At 38.6% G+C, this 24,917-nt stretch overlaps 2 protein-coding genes across 4 annotated transcripts in view; both read left to right on the top strand.

The window, feature by feature from the left end:
• Window positions 1-24,917, top strand: part of LOC306987861 (uncharacterized protein) — a 434,965-nt gene that overhangs the window by 266,538 nt on the left and 143,510 nt on the right. The gene's annotated exons all lie outside the window — the stretch shown is intronic.
• On the top strand, window positions 4,001-12,460 carry LOC306987901 (uncharacterized protein). The gene is made up of 6 exons (XM_079592532.1): window positions 4,001-4,083; window positions 4,330-4,653; window positions 8,744-9,028; window positions 9,130-9,258; window positions 9,446-9,507; window positions 11,998-12,460. The coding sequence occupies exons 1-6, from the start codon at window positions 4,008-4,010 to the stop codon at window positions 12,043-12,045; spliced, it is 924 nt and encodes a 307-aa protein (XP_079448658.1). The 5' UTR covers window positions 4,001-4,007; the 3' UTR covers window positions 12,046-12,460.

The raw sequence follows: 24,917 nt of genomic DNA, 5'->3' as shown, positions 1-24,917 counted from the left end.
GGAATCGATTGAGATCCTAGATGGCAAGACCTGCAGGGTGTTAATCGATGGAATTCAGCGCTATGCCACTCCCTTGTTAAGAACTGACGATTCCCCCAAGCTCCGTGCTCCTCAGGAATCTGTGCTTGCCAATCTACGCAGTACCGAAAGGAGACTCCGGGATCAACCAGAGAAGGCAGCCGACTATCAAGGGGAGATGAATAGACTAATTCAAGCAGGTTATGTAAAGGAGATCACAGCTAAAGCAGCTAATGAATCGGAGGAATCCTGGTACCTGCCACATCATCTCGTCTATCACAATGGCAAGGCACGTCTGGTGTTCAATTGCTCATTCGTCTACAAAGGTACTTCACTCAATGAGCAGCTCCTGCCAGGACCAAACCTGGGACCATCCCTGCTCGGGGTCTTACTGCGATTTCGACAGCACTGTGTTGCGATCAGTGGAGACATCAAGGGTATGTTTCACCAGGTTCGACTGTTACCTGAGGACAGACCCTTACTGAGATTCCTTTGGCGGGATTTACTACGGGAGATCCCGCCACGAGTATATGAATGGCAGGTGCTACCGTTCGGGACAACCAGTAGTCCTTGCTGTGCTATCTATGCACTACAAAAGCACGTCAAAGAACACCCACGCAGCACTACTGACCTCATCCAGTCTGTCAAATCCAATTTCTACGTTGATAATTGTCTGGAGAGTCTAACTACTGCTGAAGCAGCCAGGAACAGAGTGGATGACTTGCGTGTACTGCTGGCAGATGGCGGATTTGAAATTAGGCAGTGGACGAGTAACCGATCATCAGTAGTGGCTCACTTACCATCTGATGCTAGATCCCAGGATATGGAACTGTGGCTTGATCACAATCGGTGTGACCCTCAAGAACCCGCATTAGGACTCTGCTGGAATTGTAGAACAGACACATTGGGTTACAGACATCGACCTATTAAACATTCAGCACTAACAATGCGCACAGTTTACAAGATACTAGCGAGTCAGTATGACCCTTTGGGATTCATCACGCCTTATACCATCAGAGCCAAGATTCTCATACAGCAGCTATGGTCAAAGAAAAGAGACTGGGATGACCCAGATCTCCCTGCAGATCTGCGTGAGTCTTGGAATGTCTGGGAGAGTGAATTACCACACCTCAGTTCAGTTTCAATCCAGCGTTGCTATGTTCCTGAAGCAATGGATAATCCTGAACTTGAGCACCACCTTCATGTTTTCTGTGATGCGTCGGAAAGAGCGTATGGAGCGGTAGCATACCTCTCTACAACCAATGAAGGCGCTACCAATGTCTCCTTCATAATGGCCAGGTCAAAAGTGGCCCCAAAACGTCAACAGACCATGCCACGGTTAGAGTTGTGCGCAGCGCTGGTTGGAGCACAGCTGAAAAAATTAATCCAGACAGAATTGTCACTCTTCTTGAAACAGACCACACTATGGACAGACTCTACAACTGTTCTAGAATGGCTACAGTCAGAGTCATGCCGGTTCAAGGTATTTGTCGGCACACGTGTATCCGAAATACAAGAACTGACAGATCAGCGATCATGGCGTTATGTTGACTCACTTAATAACCCAGCTGATGACTTGACAAGGGGCAAAACCCTTCTAGAGCTTACTGGACCGAGCAGATGGAGTAATGGGCCGTCTTTCCTCTTGCAAGCTTCAGATGAATGGCCTAAGAGACCACACATAACTCAGCCACATAAGTCCAACGAACTAAAAAATCGGACTTTCTGTAGTTTTGCATCGGTACCACAGAATATTCCAGACGCAAACCAGTTTGATTCATGGAAAGACCTTGTCGAGGCTGTACGTCAGCAATGCCACGGGGCGGCAGAGCCAAACCAAACTCAATTGATCAACAGTTACCGTGAAGCAGAAGCTATTCTACTGCGAGCTTGCCAAGAACAAAGTTTTCCAGAAGAGCTCGTTTCTCTAAGAGCAAGCCAGCCAGTTCATAGTAGCAGCAGACTTAGAAATCTATCACCAGAGCTGGACCAAACAACAGGTCTCATAAGAGTAGGTGGGAGGCTACGGCAGTTACAGCATGTCAGTGATCTTGATATTCATCCCATTGTCCTCGACCCTCGTCATTCCGCTACCATGCTTATAATTAAAGACTATGATGAACAGCTTCTACATGCTGGTTCTGAGAGATTATTTGCAGAAATCAGAAGACAGTATTGGATTTTGAGAGGTCGACAAGTCATTAAAAGGTACCAACTTCGCTGCCCAGAATGTCAGAGATGGAGAGCACAGCCTAAAGTTCCTCAAATGGCAGATCTACCAAAGGCTCGTCTACGCATATTCCGCCCACCTTTCTTCTCAACAGGTGTAGATTGTTTTGGGCCATTCATTGCCAAGATAGGCCGACGAAATGAGAAACGTTGGGGAGTGATTTTTAAGTGCCTGACGACACGTGCTATTCATTTGGATCTCCTTAATTCACTGGATACAGATGCCTTCCTACTAGCCCTCCGTAGGTTCATTGCCCGGCGAGGCAAACCAGCAGAAATAATTTCGGATCAAGGCACGAATTTCAAAGGAGCTGACAGGGAACTCCAAACAGCTTTCAAGGAATTGGAACCACAGCTTCAACAACAACTGGCAAATTACCAGATTGATTTCAAATTCAATCCCCCTAATGCACCGCATTTTGGAGGAGCATGGGAGCGGGAGATTCGCTCCATTAAGAGTGCACTCCAGGTCGCTGTGGGAGCTCAATCATTGTCAGAAGATGTACTTCACACCATGCTAGTTGAAGTGGAAGGTATCCTCAATTCCAAGCCTCTAGGGTATGTTTCAGCTGATGTGGCTAATCCCGACCCTATAACACCAAATATGCTTCTCATGGGGCGGCGGGACGCTTCTTTGCCACAAGCCATTTACGCTCCTGAGACCATAGGAAGACGTAGATGGCGGCATTGTCAGAACTTGATAGATCAGTTTTGGATCCGTTACCTACGAGATTACCTGCCAACCCTTCATCCCCGCTACAAATGGCAGCATCCAACAGAGCCCCTTGCACTGGATACCGTGGTAATGATAATTGACCCCAACCTACCACGAGCCCAGTGGCCTATAGGTCGTGTGGTGAAACTCCTTAAAAGCAGAGATGATTGTGTACGAACTGTTGAAGTCCAAGTACGGGATAAAATCTACACACGACCTGTAGCCCGTCTTATCCCACTTCCCGGGCTGCCAGATAATACAGAAAATCCGCAAACATAAAGATTTCTACTAATCATCACATTTGCTTCTCAAATGTGGGGGCGGCTGTTCTGAATTCTCCATGTTTAGCATAGTAACGGAGATGCACACAGAATCAGCGCTGTTCGTCACTGGATAGTGCGCGACTAGTGCAGTTGCGGAGCCTACGCTGATTTAGTAGACTGAGAATAAGTAGCGTCATAGAGTTGAACCAGCCGTTCTGACTGGAAAGTTCGCGGGATTGCTTGCATTATAAGGACATTGTACGAGTAAAGGACAAGTAAGTCCAGTGTTATTTGAATATTAATGTTATATTGCAAGTGGATTTGTTGTGGATAGTGTTTATAAGTTTATGCATCTATATTAAGCGGCCATTTACCACACGTGAATTGCATGCTGTATTATATGCCGTCAATCCTTTGAAGTTTAAATAGCGATCGTTATAACTTGTATAAGGAAGCATATACTTTATGTTGAGTTTTACATTTATATCTACAATGTAACATTTATGTGATTTATATGATTTATTGATTACTTTTATTTCTTTCATTGTTTAGAAAACCTTGCACATGTCCATGTTATATTGATGCCAAAGCAATCATTAAAATGCTATCATCTATCCATGACTCTGAGTTCTCTGACAAGAACACTGTGGCGGTCAGTGCACATTGATCCAGCTAAAACAAAATATAACAGAAGATGTACACCATATTCCACTCTTCTGTGAATGAATGCCCACCTACAAGCAGACCAAACCACATCTCTGCAGGTTTCAGTTTTGACTAAGATGAGCTGCTGGTGTCACAACGTGAGAATGTTTCGCACGCTTGCTTTGTTCTGTTTTTGCTGGTGCCGTCTGACAGGTAAGTTATAAAATGTTTATATTTTTTTGCGAAATATCAGTGATATTCTTCACAGCTAAGCCACATTTTCGTGGGTTTTAAATTATGTTAAGTTCCAGAAAAAACAACTTTCCATGTTGTAATTACACCATTAATGTAATGTTCATATATCTCACCTTTCTTAGGTAAGTTAGTTACAAAGTACTGATTTCAGGCTTTGTAAACCATCAGGAGCCTTAATCTGTGTAACAATGGGTTTTTCATCAGGTGTGTTTGGTGATTCAGTGTCAGTGATGAAGGGAGATTCTGTTACTCTAAACTCTGATACTCAAATACTTGAAGACGACTACATACTGTGGACATTTGGAGTTGAAAATGCTCTCATAGCTAAAATGAATAAAAAGAAGCAAATCTTCTCCACATTTGATGATGTTCCTGATGGGAGATTCAGAGACAGACTGAAGCTGGACGATCAAACTGGATCTCTGACCATCACACACACCACAACTGAACATACTGGAGATTATCAACTAAAAATAAATGGACTGAAACTGACATCACAAACATTCAATGTTTCTGTAAGCCTATATGGTGAGTAGAGATAATTTGTCCTGCCCTTCAAATATTCTTGTTTTTTAAAGGAATATTCTGTTTAAATTATGTTCAATCAACAGCATTTGTGGTGTAATGTTGACTACCAAAAGTATTACTACTTTTATTTATTTTTATTAAGCGCTTGCGTCAACGAAGCCGTGATCCAGTGTGTTGATTTAAAGTAGAAAACTGGGGCATTGCAATAATCCAGACGAGATTAAATAAAAGCAAGAATAAGCTTTTCTATATCTTTAAAACTTAAAAACTGTCTCACCTTGGAAATATTCCGTAATTGATATAAACATGACTCAACCTCATTTTTAATGTGATATTTAAAATTCAAATTGTGTCAGAATAAACACCCACATTTCTGCCTAGTATTGGGAAACACCTTATTAAGAGACTCAATCTGACTTTTATTAAAGCCCTGAAAGTTTATCATGACTTCAGTTTTCTCAGTATGTAATTCAGATAATTACAAGCCATCCAGTTACTTATATCTGTTAATGCTTAAGGACATCTAAGCTTGTCAATAATTGGAGCGCAGTGATAAATATAACTGTAAATCATATCCAGGGCTTGGAACCAGAGGGGTGTAAATGGCAGTTTGGGTGAAAATGAGTTCTATATATCAAATTAGGTCTTGATGAGCTCTATCTAGTTGTGCCAAAAAGACCTAACACAAAAGTTTGAGCATTGTTTGGAGTCAGAAGGGCGTATGTCCACTTACGCCCTTCTGGCTCTAAAAAATACATGTATGGCTTACACATTGTTTGGAGCCAGAAGGGCGTATGTCCACTTAGCCCTTCTAGCTCTGAACAATACAAGAGCCTGCAGTATTTTTCAGAGCCAGAAGGGCGTAAGTGGGTGGTGCCCCTAAACTGCACTAACTAAAATGGCTGACACGCACGAACTGTCTGAGACAGAACAAGTTTAGCTGAATAAAATGAAGCAAACTGATGAATCTAGTGAAGAAGTGAAAGATGAAGAGATGTTGTTGTATGCTGCTCCTCACTTGAGTGTTGTAGGTAAGACAGATGCATTGATAGTCTAGCCTTGTTAGTGCAGCCTAGCATGCTAATACCTTTGTCTTGGTCGGTCTAATCTGGCTAACTGTGATGTAAAGTAGCCTAATATTCTGGCATAGAATATATTTGGTAACACTTTATAATAACTGCATGCTATTAATCATTAGTTAAGCATTAGAAAACAGTTAATTCATCCTTTATAAAGCATTCATAGACATTAATAAGCAGTTTATACAGCTATAAATGCTTTATACTTGATTTACAAGCATATAATGAGTTTAATAATTGTATTTTCATACTTTATTAATGATCAATTTATCAATTCTAAAGGAAGTATTGCATTATTTACACACCAATTATTTAGGAGTTGTCAGTGGTTAATAAGATCACTTAGACATTGTAAGTAAATGATTAATAAACTATTTAAATATACATTCCTACATCTTATTATTCAGACATACAGTAATAGTTACTTGGTGTGTTAATAAATGGTTTATTAACATGTATTTCTACTGTAATTAAGGGTTAATTCAGGTAGTTATAAAACATTTAGTATTGGTCAGTGAACTATTGTGAGCTCATCTAAAGTGAGGACTAGTTATACCTTGTAAAGCATCTACAAAGGAGATTAAAGGGCTGTTCATATTTATATGTTCTGTATCACTGTGTTGTGTTTGTTTCTTTTTTTCTGTTTAGAAGATAACTGAGCATTTAAATCTCCTTTATAAATGCTAAACCGCTGTTATGAGAAAATGAAATGGTTATTGATCATTAATAAAGTATGACAATACAATTATTAAACACATTATAGATATGCTTTTAAATCTAGAATAAAGCATTTATAGCTATTTATAAACTGCTTATTAAGGGGCTCACTCACTGCCCCTCTCCACTATTGACCATGTGTCGATTTCGTGTCAAACCTTTTAATTACATGAATGAAGTGAAGATGACCAATCAGGAGACAGACAAGAGATGACGCAGAGGGTATGAAAAGGAAGCGGTAAAGAAATGAAGGGAGGGGCGGTAAACGTAAAGGAAACAGGTGGACAGATTGTCACACAGCTCGGGTTTTTCTTCATTCATTGCATGAATCTTTCGCCTGCTACTAAAGATCTGCGTGAAAGAAAACGTTACAAGCTATTTGAGTCAAGTCACCTGGGGGAACTCTTTCATTGCACGCTGTTCCGAGGTGGTACAGACAACAGAGGGAACGAGCCAGAGGGATTTCATCAGAGGTGGACAAAGTACACAACTTCCTTACTTGAGTAAAAGTACATAGTAAAAGTTGTAAAGACCAAATTTTACTTAAGTAAAAGTACAGAAGTAGCCTACTCATTTATAAAAGTAGGGCCTACTTAAGTATAAAAGTAAATGTCAATGCATTTTTTTATTATTGTTGCATGTAATAGCCAATTTACAGTACCTTATGCCTCTGAATCTCTGCCTGCCTACCCTCATATCAATATCACATTTATTTCTAGAACACAGTTCTTGTAGTGGGATTGAATAAGTGTAGCCTACTTCATAACGTCCACGGTCCGTGTATCATCTGATCATTTCATTTCCTATTTGGAATGGAATAACGAGAAATGAAAAAAACAGCTCGTTTATTCGTTTTTTTGTTTAGTTTAAAAAAACGAAAAATTAGATTTTGGCTCGATGTCTTCCTTTTTCGTTTGTGGTTTACAAATCGGTTTATGGGTTCGATATTTCGTCTGCGCATGTGGGCGGCGCTGAAACGCCCCTTTCATCTGATTGGTCAAACCGCTCCGCCTTCAGTACGAGCTTTTCTTTCTGTCGGCAGAATAAGAGTCAGTACGAGTGCGGCACTAACATTATTGCACTTTAATAAAATAATGTCTCAATCCACCACTCACTTTTAAGTTACTATGCACAATATTTGAAGCAAAAGTATGTTCCAGCGACCCCATTAATGTGAGCTACAGTAGGCTATGACAGATTATTTTAACATGATGTATTTCTCATTGATAAATACAGTGCAAATAGCCTAGTTCCGTCTCTTTGGATAAAAGGGAAGTGGAAATAAAAACCAACAAGTTTTCGGACCCCGTTCCAGGGGGCGCTGTCGAGCCCCCCTGCCACGCCCGGGTACCAGCTTCAGTCCGGCTGAACTGTAGGCTACTATTATATGTAACACCATTATAGTGTGTAACATTTACCACTCTCGTCTTTTATTTACATCAAAAGGCAGGTTGGTGTGTTTGACACATGTAGCCTAAATAATTTAAAATTGAATAGAAATAAAGTTTATATTTATGAATGTAAGCATGTGTAGCCTACGCAGTTCACATGAAAATAAAGAGAAAGAAAACAGAGAAGCTAAATGCATTTATAGAATGGCCAAAAAGGCGTATTTGATGTTTTTGCCATATTTTCAAGATTTTGCAAAGTTTTATAATATGTTCATCGTGTTAATATGCCATAATATGTTCCCTTAAGAACTTACTCATATAAATATGTATGTGGTTGCAATGTTGTGGTTGAAGGTTAATAAATACAGTTGATTGAAGTGTGATCAAATTTTTGTTTTGGCTCTCCTGTAAAGTTTGTCAAATGCCACTTACGCCCCTCTGGTTCCAAGCCATCGATATGCAATTTATGATTTTCCGGATTACAGATTTAAGAGGAAACATCTAAATTGAAAACAAATTTGGTCCCAGCAGAGAGCCTTGTTAGAGCGCCCGCCTCCCGTGCGGACAGGCACAGTTTTGAGTCCCGCTTAGAGCGGGCCGGTTTGAACGGCAGGGGCCAAACTTGCACTGGCCTGACAGTAGAACAGTGCCTATTGATGGCTTTGATTAAAAACCCTGCATTATGGCAGTTAGTTATTAATTTTGAGATATTAGCAGAACTTGCAGCCTTTGCTGGTGAAGTAAAAACCTAAAATGTTTAATAATTTAGTTGTTTATGTTTAAAATGTTTAATCATGTAGTTTGAGATGATGACACCGTCATCACACTAAACACTCAATCAACACATACTATTTTGTTCACTAGAACTATCCAATTTTCTGTTTATTCTCTCATGTTTTCCAGCTCGTCTGCCTGTTCCTGTCATCAGCAGAGACTGTTCATCATCTTCATCATCAAATTGTTCACTGGTGTGTTCATCAGTGTTGAATGTGTGTGATGCGACTCTCTCCTGGTACGCAGGAATCAGTGTGTTGTCCAGCATCAGTGTGTGTGATCTCAGCATCAGTCTCTCTCTACCTCTGGAGGTGGAATATCAGGATAAAAACACCTACAGCTGTGTGCTGAACAATCCCATCAGCAACCAGACCACACATCTGGACATCAACACACTCTGCCACACATGTGCAGGTACCACAGCACTGATGATATATGTGTGTATTTACTGAGCTGATCTCTGTCTTCTGTTGTAGATCACACTGATGCGTTCACTGCTTTCTTTATCATTACAGAACAGTCTACTTCACAGCCAGTCTCAGTGTCTCTGATAGTGTGGATCTCTGCTGCTGCTGCTGGATCTCTGATGATTGTTGTTGCTGTCATTGGGATATTTTGCATCTGCAGGAAATGTAGAAAAACAGGTCATTTACATTTACATTTACATTTATTCATTTAGCTGACGCTTTTATCCAAAGCGACTTACAAGGTCAGGAGAGCAAGCTATTAATGCATAAGGCGAAATATTTATCTTTTTTAAAAGCTACAAATTTCAATATAGGATTAAAAAACATTGTTGTTTTAACCGGGCTGTGATTATTGTTAATGCAGTTCAGACCCGGGAGGAAGACAGAAATAATTCAGCATCCTGTCAACAAAAAACACCAAAAATGGTAAGATCATTTATGACTGTGTAGCAAGAAGTTGTTGCAGTCAGTCTGATTCAAGCTTTTGTCAGTAATATGCCTTAAAGGGATAGTTCACCCAAAAATAAAAATGTTGTTCCAACCCCGTAAGACTTTCGTTCATTTTCGGAACACAAATGAAGATATTTTTTATTTGATGATTTTTTATTGATGATTTGATGATATTTGATGAAATCTGAGAGCTGTCTCACTCCTTCATAGGCTGAAAAGTTAGTAAAGACATCGTCAAAATAGTCTAAGTGACTACAGTGGCTTAACCTTAAGTTTATCAAGCGACGAGAATACTTTTTGCGCAAAAACAAAACAAAAATAATGTCTTTATTCAACTAGGCATATTCATTTACTTCTGTGTGGGACTCTGATGTGAGATCACATTTTCGATGTGTGAACTCTTTACCACCTTAAAAAGATAATCATGGCCCACCCTATCGAATACTTTTTCTTGATCTATTGACACGACACCCAAATTAGAATAGTTTATTCAATCACATCTCTTAAAAAAAAACTAATTGTCCATTATTGATCGTTTCGGTATACAATATCTTCGATCTTCATGAATCAACATTTTTGAGCCTTTTTGCAATAGATTTTGAAAGTATTTTATAATCTAAACATAATAAGGGCCTCCAATTCTTTAAAAATCCTAAATCTCCTTTTTTTGGTATGAGAAATTACATCCCTCCTACAACTAACAGGAAGTTTATGTGTAAAACATTCTAAAACTTCATAAAAATCTTCCCCCAATATTCCCCAGAAATTCTGGAACTCAGTTGTTAATCCATCTATTCCTGGAGAGCGCCTCATAGACAACTGCTGCACTGCTTCTGTTAATTCTCCATACGTAATTATATCTTCCAGAGCTTTTCTTTGTTCTTGCTCCAAACTGTGGTAAATAAAAAGATAGAATAAAAGTCCACCACCAACTTCCTCATTTCAACCGGATTTGTTGTTATATTTCCATTTTGGCAACGAAGATGATGCATCTGTTTATATTAAACCGTTTTTTTTTTTTTTTCAGATTAAAGAAATATGAAGTTGGGGCATCCATGTCTTTAATTTAAACAAATCTTTAAAAAAAAAGAATCTTTGATCTTACAAGTGCCCCAAGAACAAAGTTCCAAGTTCTTTCTTTTCCTTGTTTAAAAGTGTACCATTGTTCTGTGCTCTTTTGTTATTTGTCAAGTCCTCTTCTAAACACTCAATTTCTTTTTGCGAACTTTGTATAGTTTTTTTCACATCCGTAAAATTACAAGCAGAAACATTTCAACAAAACTCTTTAATTTGCACCTTGCCCACATCCCACCGTTGACTAAGGTTTTCAAAATCACTTTTTCTTTCTTTCCATTTCTTCCAAAACAGCTTAAAACTATCACAAAAAAAATGTAAAATAAAAAATGATCACATGATGATGATCAGAAAAACCATTTGGCAATATTGATGCACTCATTACCCTATTTCCCACCATCAAAACCTGTCCAGGGGTGCGTTTCCCGTACAACTATATAGCTCACTGCTTAACTACCATAGTACGATGCATCGTTGGAGAAATCAACTAGCTAGTCACGAGTGTTTCCCGAAACCGAATGTCGTAATGTATCGTTCAACCACGTTGGTTTATGACGTCTCGCACGTGGTGGACTAATAACTTTTTTTAATTGATCTGTTTGAGATCGAATTAACGCTAGATTCGTCATATAAGTTACATACATGGCATCTGAAGACCATTTCAAATTTTTCTCAGTTACTTTGCTTTATTACCAGACTCAATATTTGGCTCGTTCTTACATAGTTGAGCACGTTCGCACATGCGCAGTCTTCAAAAACGGTGCTTTAAATCTCTTGACAAACTAAAAGACGTAAATTACATTTGTATGTATTCTAAATACGGGTTGTAGCCTACTGAATGTCAGCTTGCTTATTTTGCTAAAGATAAGGATTTATTCAGTCTATATGTCATGTAAACTAGAAACTATGCTTCTAACCACGGCTCCAGAGCTGTCGTTGCAACCACACAAGTTTGCGATGCTGTTTGCGAACGTTCGTTGGAACGATGGTTTCGGGAAACACCAAATCGTTGAACTATGCTGATAACGGCGGAACTTGCGATCATAGTTGGCTAACGATGCTTTCGGGAAACGCACCCCTGTCTAGCCCCACTTACCATAGTTTCCATAATTTTGTGGACCTTTCAGATTTCCTCACCTTTGTAACAAGTTTATTTAATCTAAACCTCTTTTGTTTGCTCAATGCATCATAACTCACTGTACGCTGCAGTACTTTCACTGAAAAAAACTAATTTTTCCACATCTGGGAATATAGACTATCCTCAAGATAAAGATTATACATGCGATCATTAAACAATACATACAATTACAATTTTAAAATCTTAAGACTATGACCGGTCAAAGAAGTTACTTTTGTATATATATTTTAATATGACTGCATTTTTTCTTGCAGAAATCGAAGGAGGAGGCTGTGTATGAAAATGTCCCCAAAAAACGGTGATCAAATAAATGTTAGAGTTCATACGGCCTTGACTTACATCTCATAGTTCACATTAATTCTCTGCCAATATGTTTTAACTTTAGTTTTATGCTTTTACACTCTCATGTGTTGTTATTGTAATGTCTGAAATTGTGTTTTCTGTGTTAGTTTAATTTAATAGTTCATAGCATTGCATCCAGAAACTCAACTAAACGATCTATAGCTAAATGCACATGGAAATTCACTTTTGATTTAACACAGTATTTTTGGATAAAAAATGTTTGTCAATAATATTAATAATTTGTTTACATTCTTTATTATTGTGTTACATTATGTAGCCTATTTTGTACCGTGTATCTTATATATTGTATATTCATTTTGTTAATTTATGTTGGCCTAACTGTAAAGTGCACTGTCTGGAGTGTATGAAATGCCAAAGCTGCATGATATTAAATAAATAAACGAAGAAATAAATAAACGAAGAAATAAATTAAAAAACATAAATAAATACAAAAATAAATATATTAAGAAATGTACAAAAAACAAACAAAAATAAATGAGTTTATATAATTTTATTTCCTTATGTATAATTGTGTTTTTTCCTAATATATTTATTTTTTCATTTACTTATTTATGCATTTCTTTATTTTCACATTTATTTATGCATAATATATGTATTTATGTCTACATTTTGATGTTTGCGAGGTGGTGGAAGAAAGTAGGCCCATCTAACCCAACTGTCTCTTGTCTGTACACACTGTCTCTCCTACTACAAGTTGCGCACCATATAGTCCCTATAGTACGTCGTCAGCCACTTTAGACAGGCCTATTTTCTTTTGTCACCTCACAAACATCAAATTAATTCAAAAAGCTATCATTTTATTATATAGTGAAGGGGAGCGGTAAAAAGTCGCCATATGATGAAAGAAGACTTGGAGTCAGAATTATAATAAATTGAAGAACAGTTTTACTGAAGATAGTTTGCAGTTTCATCAGCAGAAGTTCAGCTTCAAGACTCACACAGGAGTTTGTAGGCCGCCCCGCTTACAGTATTAAAGATCACAGCAGTTATACCCTACTACACCAGGATCTAAGCTACGTCCTTGCTTCAGGTTGGAGATTGGATAAGAAATAGATAAACTTAGTAATTTTCCACACATGTACAGATAGACTGAAGCATATCTCCATCGATTATGCGGCTGACACTTGGACCCTGAAGGCACGTCGTGACCTTCCAGGTCTCAGATTTGGGTTGCTGGACACCATCCTGTCCAGAACAACAACTCAGTCAATCTCCAATAATGCCAGTGGTTCCTTAACCTGTAACCAAAACACACGAACAAAAATATGATATACTAGATATCAAGAAGAGTGTTTATCTGAAAAAAAATTCTTGCTTTGCTGTTTTGACAAAAAAAAAAAAAAAAAAAAAATCCAAACTCCACAGAACCGCTGTGCCTCTAAGCAACACGTGGTGTTTTCTTACTGAAAAAAATCAGTATTTGAACAAATCGGCTGAAGTAAATCACTGTTGCAATATACATATCATAATAGGAATAACACAGTCACTTTTGAATTGGCTAAACATATATTGGAGTATTCGATCTCCCTAAATATAAATAAAAATACATTGATTTAGACTCTGCACCTGTGTCTTCTAAAAGTGTCGTCTCTTCAGCAGTTAAAATGATAGTTAATTTATCAAAAACTTTGCAAACCGTATTGATCGAACACCTAAAAGGATAGCAACTTTTTTAGCTCTCTGTAAATTATATCCGGATTCATGTATGATGTTTTTTTTTATCTTAAAAAGCTTTTTATAACATAATAAATCTGTTAGACCAGGAAAATCTTCTCCTGAAGTATCAAACATAGCTCCAAATACAACTGGTTCTTCCAACAACCAATACAGAGAAGTAGCTGGTTCCATCCAGCGATGTTTAAATAGACTTGTTAAATAAACAAGTTTTGATAAAAAGAAAGAATTCCAGTAAAAGACAATCTTTTATGATCCATTAAAAACAATGTTAAATCTACTTCTATGTTGCCCACTCTTCTCAAACTACTTAGAGCCAATGGTCTCCATGAAGTGAATAAGGTCCCAGTGAAATACCTATTTCTACCGACGGGGGAATACTCTGGGCCAAATCTCGAGCTCGTAGCCTCTGCCCCGGACAGCATGCCAAATACACATAAACCTTTACTCTATCTAATTATATGTAAGTGTGAACTCGTGAAATTGGTTACATTAGGTGATTTTTGACTGGTAGTGGTACCGACTGCTGAAATCCTGGAATCGTGACACAATTACTCGGTGACCGATCAGAGTTCCAGCCGATCCTCGTCTCTCCATCACTTCCTAATTCTCTTCAGTGTCCATTGTTTTATTGGGAGCCTCAGCCTGACTCTGATTTAAGGACGTGTCCTCCTCCTCAAAGGACTGCCATTGGGATCACGTGGTGAGTTATTATCATCATCGCTCTCCTGTAGAAAAAATACATTAACAGAAGGTTTAAGTGGTGAGGAGGTTTGTTTCAGTTACACAACATGAAAATACTTGGAATTGTGTTTTCCTGTTGTTTGTACAGAGGTTTTCCCACTTTTCCCCTTTAGAAAATCAGTGAAGATTCTGATTCATAAAAGCGCTCTGTTCTTCTGATTGCGACGTAGTTCCAACCAGTTGAAGTGAATGTCACGGGGTGACTAGAGGCAAGCAGAACCTTGTTCTCTTGGAGGGTGTTTTCCCTCCGGGGCGACACCCGGCCGGTTCCGGTTGTCTTCTGAGCTATGATCAAACGGGAGAATTAGACGAGGAAATAAGTGTCAGGTGCGCGATGAGAGGGTGGCGATTGGGACACGTATCTGAGATGCGGATTATATAAAGAGACTTTGGGGGTGAAGAGGGAAGAACGGACTTCCGCGAGCTGTTGACTGGAGGTAAAACTGATTATTTAATGGAGGACTCTCGGAGAATGAAGAACGGATGTACACATGCTATTCTATATTGATCCTAAAAGCTCTTTGTTCCTACATGGATGTGATGGTCGGATGATTACAGGTTGGAAACTAAACACTCTGATGTTCTAATCTCTCAAAGCCAGTATGTTTGTTGTTGTCCATCTCTCACGCGGTCCTTGAGCTATAATCCCCTCGAAGCTGAAGATTCTGTTCAATTCAGTCCAAACACACCGAGGAGCCGTTTTGAAGATTGTGTGTTTAAGAACTAAACATCATGTTGTTCTGATGAGAAGTTGTACCTTCTATCTGATTGTCTGATCTGGTGGTGTTCTCGGTTAGCTCCTCGAGGTGGTACGGTTCGCAGGGCTGATGCATAAGGGTCCAGTTGCCCACCCCGGCCTGTGACATGAACGTATCTGAGGTTTTTAATATACCTCCTATAGAAGACGTTTTCTAATATGCAAAAAATGCTTTTTGCCATGTTACTTTTGTAAAATAGGCTATAATATAAACCTAGACCAACTTTTATCGCATTAGTAGCTATATATTACAATGCTTAATTCTAACCCCGCAGACTTGTTTTTAGAATTGTAAAGAATTTGAAGACTATACTGTTGAGTAAAGTGGTTTATTTTAGTTATTTTAATAATAAAACAAGTGAAACATTAAAGTTTCTCTTTAGGCTATAGATCATGTTACAGTAATGTGAAAGCAGACTTGTGGGAAAAAAAATACATTACTGTACATTGAATTGAGTCTATCCTTATGACCTTTTAAAACCTATGCAGTTGTTCAGGAAGGCAGAACTCAGAAGAGGAAAAACCACGAGTCTAAAGGAGACAGAGCATCTTCTTTTGTCCCATAAGCACCTGCTGGTAGATGTATACTACACTCCGACTGCAATAAACAAATGAATCATGGGTCTTGTCATTTTCATTTTTAGAATTAAGGTTCTAGTTATCTTAGATCTTTCGGCAGCTTTTGACACCGTTGACCACCCCTCTGTTTGCTAGACTTGAGACTCGGGTGGGCCTAAAAGCCTCTGTTCTGTCTTGGTTTCAGTCTTACCTTTCTGACAGAAAGTTTTTAGTAAAGATGGGTAATTTCTCCAGCTCCATGGCACCTCTGACCTGTGGTCTTCCACAGGGTTCCATTTTGGCTCACTCTCTATTTTCTCTTTACATGCTACCTTTGGGTGCTATTTTAAGGAAACACTGTGTATCATTTCATTTCTACGCGGACGAGTGAAAGGTCCCAGTGTATAAGCTCAGACTTTGGGAGACTATCTCCCTTTTAAATCTACAGTAGTGTGGAACTGTTGAACTGTTGTTTTTGTTGATCAGTCTTTAAAATTGGATAAACATATCATTTGTAATCAGTTCCGGTTTACCAACTTCGCTTACTGTCTAAAATCAAAAGCTTTCTTACTCCGATAACTCTGGAAATGGCGGTTTATGCATTCATCACGTGTCGGCTAGATTATTGTAATTCACTCTACTGCGGGATATCAGATTCGCAAATTGTCCGTCTCCAGCTAGTCCAAAATGCTGCGGCCAGACTCGTTCTTAATTGTCGCAAATATGACCATATCTCTCCAGTTCTGAGATCTTTACACTGGCTGCAAGTTCGAGAAAATATATTTTAAAATCCTCCTCTTTGTCTTCAAATCTTTACATAACATAGCCCGAACTACCTCTCCGATCTTATTCATCACTACACTGTCCAGAAGCCTAAGATCCCAGGCCCTGCTGGTAGTCCCTCGTGTCAGACTTAAGCGTAGAGGGGAGCGTGCTTTTGCAGTGGCACGTCTGTGGAACACCCTGTCCCTAAAGATCCCAACGGCCCCCAACCTTTCTATCTTCAAGTCTTTGCTAAAAACCTTCCTGTTCTCTTTAGCTAATGTAAAATAGTAGAAATAACATAAGTGATCAATATCACTTATGTTATTTGTACTATTTTACATTTGAGTCTCTGTTTTAAGGTTACTCGTAGCATTTTATGTGTTTTATTGGCTATTTTTCTGCTTTTATTCTTTTACTTGTTCTGTAAAGCACTTTGGTCTGTCTAGCGGCTGTTTAAATGTGCTATATAAATAAATGAACTTGAACTTGTGATAATAAAAAAATTGTGTGTATTTTTTTTTTTAAATTGTGGTTCAGTGTTGAGTAGAAAATACTGTGAACATTTCACCAATAAAACCATTTAATTAAGCAGTTGAGGCTTGAATCGAGGAACCGATTAAGCTGATCAAAATAAGAAAAGATGGCTATTCTCTTCATTTTAAGAGAATTAGTTCAATTATGCGGTTCTATTTAGAGACAACATTGCTGGTTTCCAGCATGCTTTGTCTTTTAATTGTACAACATAACTCATAATCAAATACAAAAAGATTATTTCCATTCACTCTTCACACTTTTAAGTCAACTTAAAATGAAAAAGCACATTTCGCTAAAAACAAATAAATGAATTGAGTAATATACTAAATATTTGTATTTATTATTAAAGAAATCAAGCCATCAAACCCATCACTGACCACCTACAAAAAACTGCTAAAAACTCACTTGTTTCAGCTCGCTTACAATCTATAATAGCACTCTAAAAAAAATGTTGTTTGTTTGTTTGTTTCATTTGTAAAGCGTCTTTGAGCTCCATGGAAAACGCTATGTAAGACCTATGTATTATTATTACTACAGACCGCCTTTGTTGTTGAACATTAAAGACTTGAATTGAGTTACCTTTGCATTTGGATCCTTTTGTAGCATTCTGACATAAATGTAATTTAATGAAGTAATATTTACTTAATTACATCAATTACATGTCATGTGTCAATTAAATGTCAAGTTAATTTAAGTTCAATCGTAAGTAGATTGTACAGTACTTGAAAATAACAGGTTGTACAGAGCAGTAGCATATTAAATTTAATATTAGCTTAAATATGCATTGGTCCCAGACAAAAATATCTGCTTTATGATTGCGAAGAAATATTTATACGAAAAATGTTTTATTTATATATTTTACAAAACAGTCAAGTCATATATCGCAAGAAAGGTCTCATTCTAAATAATTTGGTGATGTAGTTTATTTCATTGTGAGAAATTCAAAGATCGAATAATCTTCAAAAGAATCGTGCAGTGAAATAGGATCAAACTGACATAACAGTGAAAAGTATTACATTCCAGCTTCAATCAGCCACAAACCACCACACAATCTATATCACCTTTTAGCTTAGGATGTTATCTTTCAAATGAGACCATTTCCAAGTTTCTGTGAGCTTTTATTGGTAATAAAAACCTTTTCGAATGAACTGAGATCATGACATCATATCTCTAGGAGGCACGCCGGTGATGCACAACACTGGTGTGGTGACAAATTTTTTTTTTTTCGTTTTTTTATTATACAAAAAAAAATAATCTTTTTTCCAGTGTTTTCTTGCATCTAGAGGAAACAGCCATAACTGTCTGCATGGCCCTAGAGCCCACAGAGCCTGAGTTATACACTTTCAAAAATGAATATAAAATTAAAAAATCAAAAGCGCCTCTTTTTTTTAATTTTTTTATTACAACTCAGACAACATATACTTAAATGTTTATCACTTTTAACACTGTTCTATGAAACTTCAAAGGGTTTCCTGTAAAATGACACCAAAATTGTCCATTTTGTCAAAACTATGTTGAAATGGTAAGCTTTTCAATTTGGGTATGCAAATCCAGGCAGAAATCCCAAAAAATTGTCTCGGTTCTTAAGAGAAAGAATGTAACATACAGTATAGGACATAATACCTAACAGTATAATATACAGCACTTTATCATTTATACACTTTATCATTGTTCCTGTGGTCTTAAGTTGTCACTGGAATGCATTGTTGCAACTCATAAGCTTGCATTTACGCTCTGATTCTTGGCTTTTATTTGGATTTTGCACGGTTTACTTTTTAAAATAGCCATTTTCCTCATCAACAGGAATATTGGACTGACTGGAGTGGACCAAGTGAAGCAGGGGGGGACACTCATCTTGACATTCCAGAGATTGAGCTCCCAACGCAGCTTACTGAAGCAGACTTTGCCCTTCTACCTCAACCAAGCGCAGAGCAACGTGACTACGGTGTTCAACTTTATTGTGAAACTGTAGATGTATTGTCTAGATTATTGTAAGGAGAACCAGGGCATGTCCACGATACAGCACAACTACAGTAATTCAGCCCCCTACAGACCAGAAGACTTTGTCTTTGACAAACTACCCTTCTCCTTGTAGTCCTCTCCTGACAATATGCATATATACTCAGGACAAGACACAGACCATTATTAATAAAAAAGGGAAGTCCTCAGTTGTGAGCATGACTGAGATTCAGGAGCAGCAGACCAGCTCAAGCTTAGATGATGGCAGCAGATGAGTGAAGGAACTGGTGGAACATCCTCCCCAACAGTGACACCATTCAGGAGAAGTTAAAGTTGAAGGACATGACACAACAGCACTAAGCTGAGACATGAGCTCCTGTAAGCCAGTCAGACAATGGCTCAGAGAGGGCCATGACAAACCTGTCAATGTGTTGTTTTATTCTGAATGCAGATCAGTTGATGTGACATGGTTTGGGTAGATAAGATTACTACTTTTGTTTCCTCTTCTTCCTGTGATTCCTTTCTAGGTATGTTTTCATATTCTGCAACATTTTATTCATGCCATTGTTTTAACTTCCCTTTAACTTCCCATTGTTTCGGCTTCTGCTTCTAGCATAGCACGCTTATAAGATTGCACACTTAAAGGCGTCTGTGGGTAGCCATGGCGCAGAACCAGCAGAACCACCTGTTTAAGCAGAAGTTGTAATAGACAGCACACAGGTATAGTCATAAAGAAGCTGCTGTCATAAAGATTAATTTACTGTAACATGCCTGTATTTTGCTTTACTACACACTACTTGTATTATGCAACAACAAAAAAAGATTTGTTTTAGTTTTAGTTTTAGTTAAAAGTCAAGATAAGATAACAGTGTCATTTATTTCATGGGGGAATTCAGGCACCACAACAACAATTACAGGGAGAACAGAAAAGTACAGAAGGGAATTGCAAGATATAACAAACAAAATAAAACCATGTAATTATAGGTCATATAACAAAAAAGCTAGGAGGAGAAAATAAACTACAATACTTGAGAATGAAGTGTCAATGTGTCTGAGTGAAAAAGGATTGCAGTCCTTTTTTACACTGCACAAAAACCCTGCTTAACGTTACATCTTTCAGCAACCATCGTGACATCATCACTGGCCTTCATGCTGCCTGTTTCCTAACCTTGTTTTTTCTGATGTGTTGCGTTATAAAAAAAAAAAAATATATATATATATATATATAGCAAAAAAAAAAAACAGAAACAAGCACATCTACTGGCAATATGAAAGGAGTGTATCTACTACTGTCAGTGGGATTAACTTTAGTTAAAAAAAAAAAACAGCGTAGCCTGTAACAATAGCATGTTAGCAATATCAGCTAATATAACTAGTAGCTAATGTTAGCATCTTACCTGCTGCACTGTCTCCTGCTTTCTCGTCGTCAGACCGATAGCACTCTTTTCACTGGTGACTTTGTGTGTGAGGCCACATAAATGTTACAACGCTTTCATTAAATTGAAGTTATCACATTATAAAATACAGTCCTCGCTCCAGCCCTGCTCACTCGCTCTGTTTGGTTTCATTACAGTGTGTTCCTTAGCACTGGGAGCTCGCTCTGCTGTCCATAAGGTGCCTCTGCGCACCAGCCATTTCAAACCCAGCCTCCAGTATTTGGGCCACGCCTCCTTATTTGCATACACTCCTCAAATGCCCAATATAAATCCCCAATCCTAAATGGCTAAATACCAAATGCCCAATCCTAAATACCAAATTCATTTTTCGACTTAGACTTTTATTTTTCGACTTAGACTTTTAATAATTCATTACATTTATATAGCGCTTTTCTGGACACTCAAAGCGCTTTACATAGAAGGGGGGAATCTCCTCAACCACCACCAATGTGCGGCATCCACCTGGATGATGCGACGGCAGCCATATTGCGCCAGAACGCCCATCACACACCAGCTTACTGGTGGAGAGGAGACAGAGTGATGAAGCAAATTAGTATATATATAGGAGGATGATTAGGAGGCCATGATGGACAGAGGCCACTGGGCAAATTTGACCAGGACACCGGGGTTACACCCCTACTCTTTCGAAAGACATCCTGGGATTTTTAATGACCACAGAGAGTCAGGACCTCGGTTTAACGTCTCATCTGAAGGATGGATGAGAGAGCATCCGTCTGATGCTTGACGGATTGAAACTTAATTTTTAGTTTCAAATTAAGACTTTTAGTTTTAGACTTTTAGTTTTAAATCTGACCCAATAATCCCTCCATACTGTTGTGCTCTCTCATCTTGTCAGCATATTCTCACCATGTCTTGTGTAACAGCATTCGCCTTAGTGTTTCCTGTATCTATGGTGGGCAGATCGAGGCTTCATGAAACAATGAAACAGTTGAAGCAAATGTGTCATATTGTGTCGAGGCTTCGTGAAACAATCCGACACCCGTCTCAACGGTGACATCTAGTGGTCACTTGCAGGTGTTGATCTGAAACAAACATGATAACGAGCCATTAAAAAAATTGTTGTTTTTTTATTATTGTATTTTATTATTCTATCTATCTATCTATCTATCTATCTATCTATCTATCTATCTATCTATCTATCTATCTATCTATCTTAAACTATATATGTGTCACGTTCACCGTCTGTATTCCCCAGAATCCTCTTTGGCGCACCTGCAATCACTCTCTCCAGAAAATTAATCACACACACCTGTTCATCATCAATCACCTCATTAACCAACACTTAAAACACTCACGATAGTTTCAGTCTTTGTCAAGTCTCCAACAGGAACTGACCTGATCTGATTCTGTGGTATCCTGAACCATCGCTTCCAACGTATACCGTATATCGAATCACGCTTCGGATCAGTGTTTCGAACAGCTTTGGGTCAGTGATCACTCGATTACTGCAATAGCCTCCTATATGGTCTCCCTTCCTCTGATTTACAAAAACTGCAATACGTTCAAAACTCCGCTGCCCGCCTTCTCACCCGCTCCAGAGACCACATCACCCCCGTCCTCCAACAACTTCACAGGCTCCCTGTACAACAGCGCATCCATTATAAAGTTCTTGCTCATCACCTACTAAGCCCTCAATAACTTGGCCCCTCTATACCTCGCCGACCTCTTACAGCACCACTGTCCCTCTCGACGTAAACCTTCTCAAACCCACCACTAAATGAATCAACGCACAGAACTTTGGGGGACCGAGCCTTCGTCATCGCTGCCCCCATCCTTTGGAACTCCCTCTCCATCCACATCAGTAACTCGGACTCACTGACACCTACAAAAAACTGCTAAAAACTCACTTGTTTCAGCTCGCTTACAATCTATAATAGCACTCTAAAAAAAAAGTGTTTGTTTTGTTTCATTTGTAAAGCGTCTTTGAGCTCCATGGAAAGCGCTATGTAAGACCTATGTATTATTATTACTACAGACCGCCTTTGTTGTTGAACATTAAAGACTTGAATTGAGTTACCTTTGCATTTGGATCCTTTTGTTGCGTTCTGACAAATGTAATGTACAGTAATGAAGTAATATTTACTTAATTACTTCAATTACATGTTATGTGTCGATTAAATGTCAAATTAATTTAAGTTCAATCGTAAGTAGATTGGACAGTACTTGAAAACAACAGGTTGTACAGAGCAGTAGCAGTAAAGTTTACTTAAAATGCGTTACTGCAAATTGTTAAAAGGATTTCAAGTAAATCCTACAAGTTATTTTTCAGTGTACAGTATATTGTTTGAGTAAAATTTACAAACAAAGAGTGAGTGCAATGTATTGAGTATAAATTACTCCACAAACTCTAACTGGCCAAGTCAAATTTACTTATGCTCTTTATTAATTTTACCTAACTTCGTTAATTCAAAAATAGGAGTGCAAAAACTTTTTATTTTACTTTTGTGTGTGTGTGTGTGTGTGTGTGTGTGTGTGTGTGTGTGTGTGTGTGTGTGTGTGTGTGTGTGTGTGTGTGTGTGTGAAGAACCTTGAACCCTGGCACACTTGCACGCAAACAGGAACTCATTTGACCTATCGTAACACTCTGCACCCTCACATGCTCATCCCGAAACTGAAACATGAATGTTAACTCTTTTATTCTCAAATGGAATTTTTCTTTTAAACCGTACTCAACAGGTCAGAGTGAACAAGGCTCTTACGGAGCCCAGGCCAATCAGCACTGGTGTCCCTCAGGGCTGTGTTAGCTCTCCAGTCCTTTTTACATTGTATACTAACGACTGTACTAGACTCCATACTGAAAATTATATTATAAAATTTTCCGATGATACAGCAATCCTTGGCCTTATGCATAAAGATAGAAGTCTAGCAGCGTATCATATGGAAATTGAGAAATTTGTTCAGTGGTGCGACGACAACTATCTTGTGCTAAACGTGACTTACTGCACCCACACACCGGACGCGAATAGCGCGTCAGGCGCGAGTGATTTCAATGTTAAGTCAATGCAAAGACGCGTTACACGCGTTTTACGCGCGTAACGCGTCTTTGCATTGACTTAACATTGAAATGACTCGCGCCTGACGCGCTATTCGCGTCCGGTGTGAACGCACCATAACATTGAAATCACTCGCGCCTGACGCGCTATTCGCGTCCGGTGTGTGGGTGCAGTAAGGAGATTGTGTTTGACCCAAAAGCCATAGGCGATACCAGCCCTGTAGTGATTAACAATGTACCGATTTCTCAGGTTAGCTCTTACAAGTACCTGGGTGTACATATTGATAATGCACTGACATGGAAGGACCATGTAAATACTGTCTGTTTCAGACTCCAACAGAGGATGCATTTTTTAAGAAGACTCAGATTGGAGTGGAACAAAAATGTATGCTGTTGTTCTATCATGCAATATTGGAGAGTATTTAAAAGTACGGTATTACAGCCTGGTATGGTAACCTTACAGTGCAGTCAAAATCACAGATCGCCTGTCAGGTAAAGACAGCTATGAAGATTAAGGGGGTCAAAAACCATCTTTCCCCCCAGAAAATTTATGAGCAGTCGGTTATCAGACAGGCACAAAAAATAGTCTCCGATCCGACACACATACTTCAACCAGAATTCTAACTTTTACACTCTGGCAGAAGATTTAGAGTTCCTAAATGCAGGCTAAACCGATATAAAAACTAATTTCTGCCTATGTCTATTAAGCTTATTAACTCTAACATGTAGGCTGGCTGGCTGTGCACTATGCCATCATGCAATAAGTACATTTTACATTTTTACATTTATTCATTTAGCTGACGCTTTTATCCAAAGCGACTTACAATTGCTATATATGTCAGAGGTCACGCCTCTGGAGCAACTAGGGGTTAAGTGTCTTGTTCAGGGACACATTGGTGTCTCACAGTGGATTCGAACCCGGGTCTCTCACACCAAAGGCATGTGTCTTATCCATTGCGCCATAACCAAGTAGCCTAGGTTATTGGGGTAATGCAATATGTTAGGGGTGAAATGTATGGGCTGTTGGATTGTTATATTACGTTATGTGGAAAATGTCATTGTGCAAAGTAGCACAATGTTAGTTGTGAAATCTGAAGGCTATTGGGGTGTGCAATATGTAGGCTATTTGGGGCGTGTAATATGCTGTGCTATTAGGCTGTATGGAGTGTGCAATATGTTAGTGTGCTATTTGTAGGCCATATGGAGTGTGTGTGCAATATGTTAGTGTGCTATTTGTAGGCCATATGGAGTGTGCAATATGTTACCTGTGCTATTTGTAGGCCGTATGGAGTGTGCAATATGTTAGTGTGCTACTTGTAGGCTACTGGGGTGTGTAATATGTTAGATGTGCTATTTTAGACCGTATGGAGT

This window comes from Phoxinus phoxinus (genome assembly GCF_949152265.1).
Source record: "Phoxinus phoxinus genome assembly, chromosome: 20".
NCBI lineage: Eukaryota > Metazoa > Chordata > Actinopteri > Cypriniformes > Leuciscidae > Phoxinus > Phoxinus phoxinus.
The sequence above is the reverse complement of the archived record's forward strand: the minus strand, read 5'-3'. Positions and strand labels throughout refer to the sequence as shown.

Bases quoted from the DNA above. Each gene is read 5' to 3' on its own strand.
- LOC306987901 (XM_079592532.1), top strand. From the start codon at position 4,008: ATGAGCTGCTGGTGTCACAACGTGAGAATGTTTCGCACGCTTGCTTTG. The intron at 4,654-8,743 runs GTGAGTAGAGAT...CATGTTTTCCAG, and splicing joins TGTTTCTGTAAGCCTATATG to CTCGTCTGCCTGTTCCTGTC. The intron at 9,508-11,997 runs GTAAGATCATTT...TTTTTCTTGCAG, and splicing joins AACAAAAAACACCAAAAATG to AAATCGAAGGAGGAGGCTGT.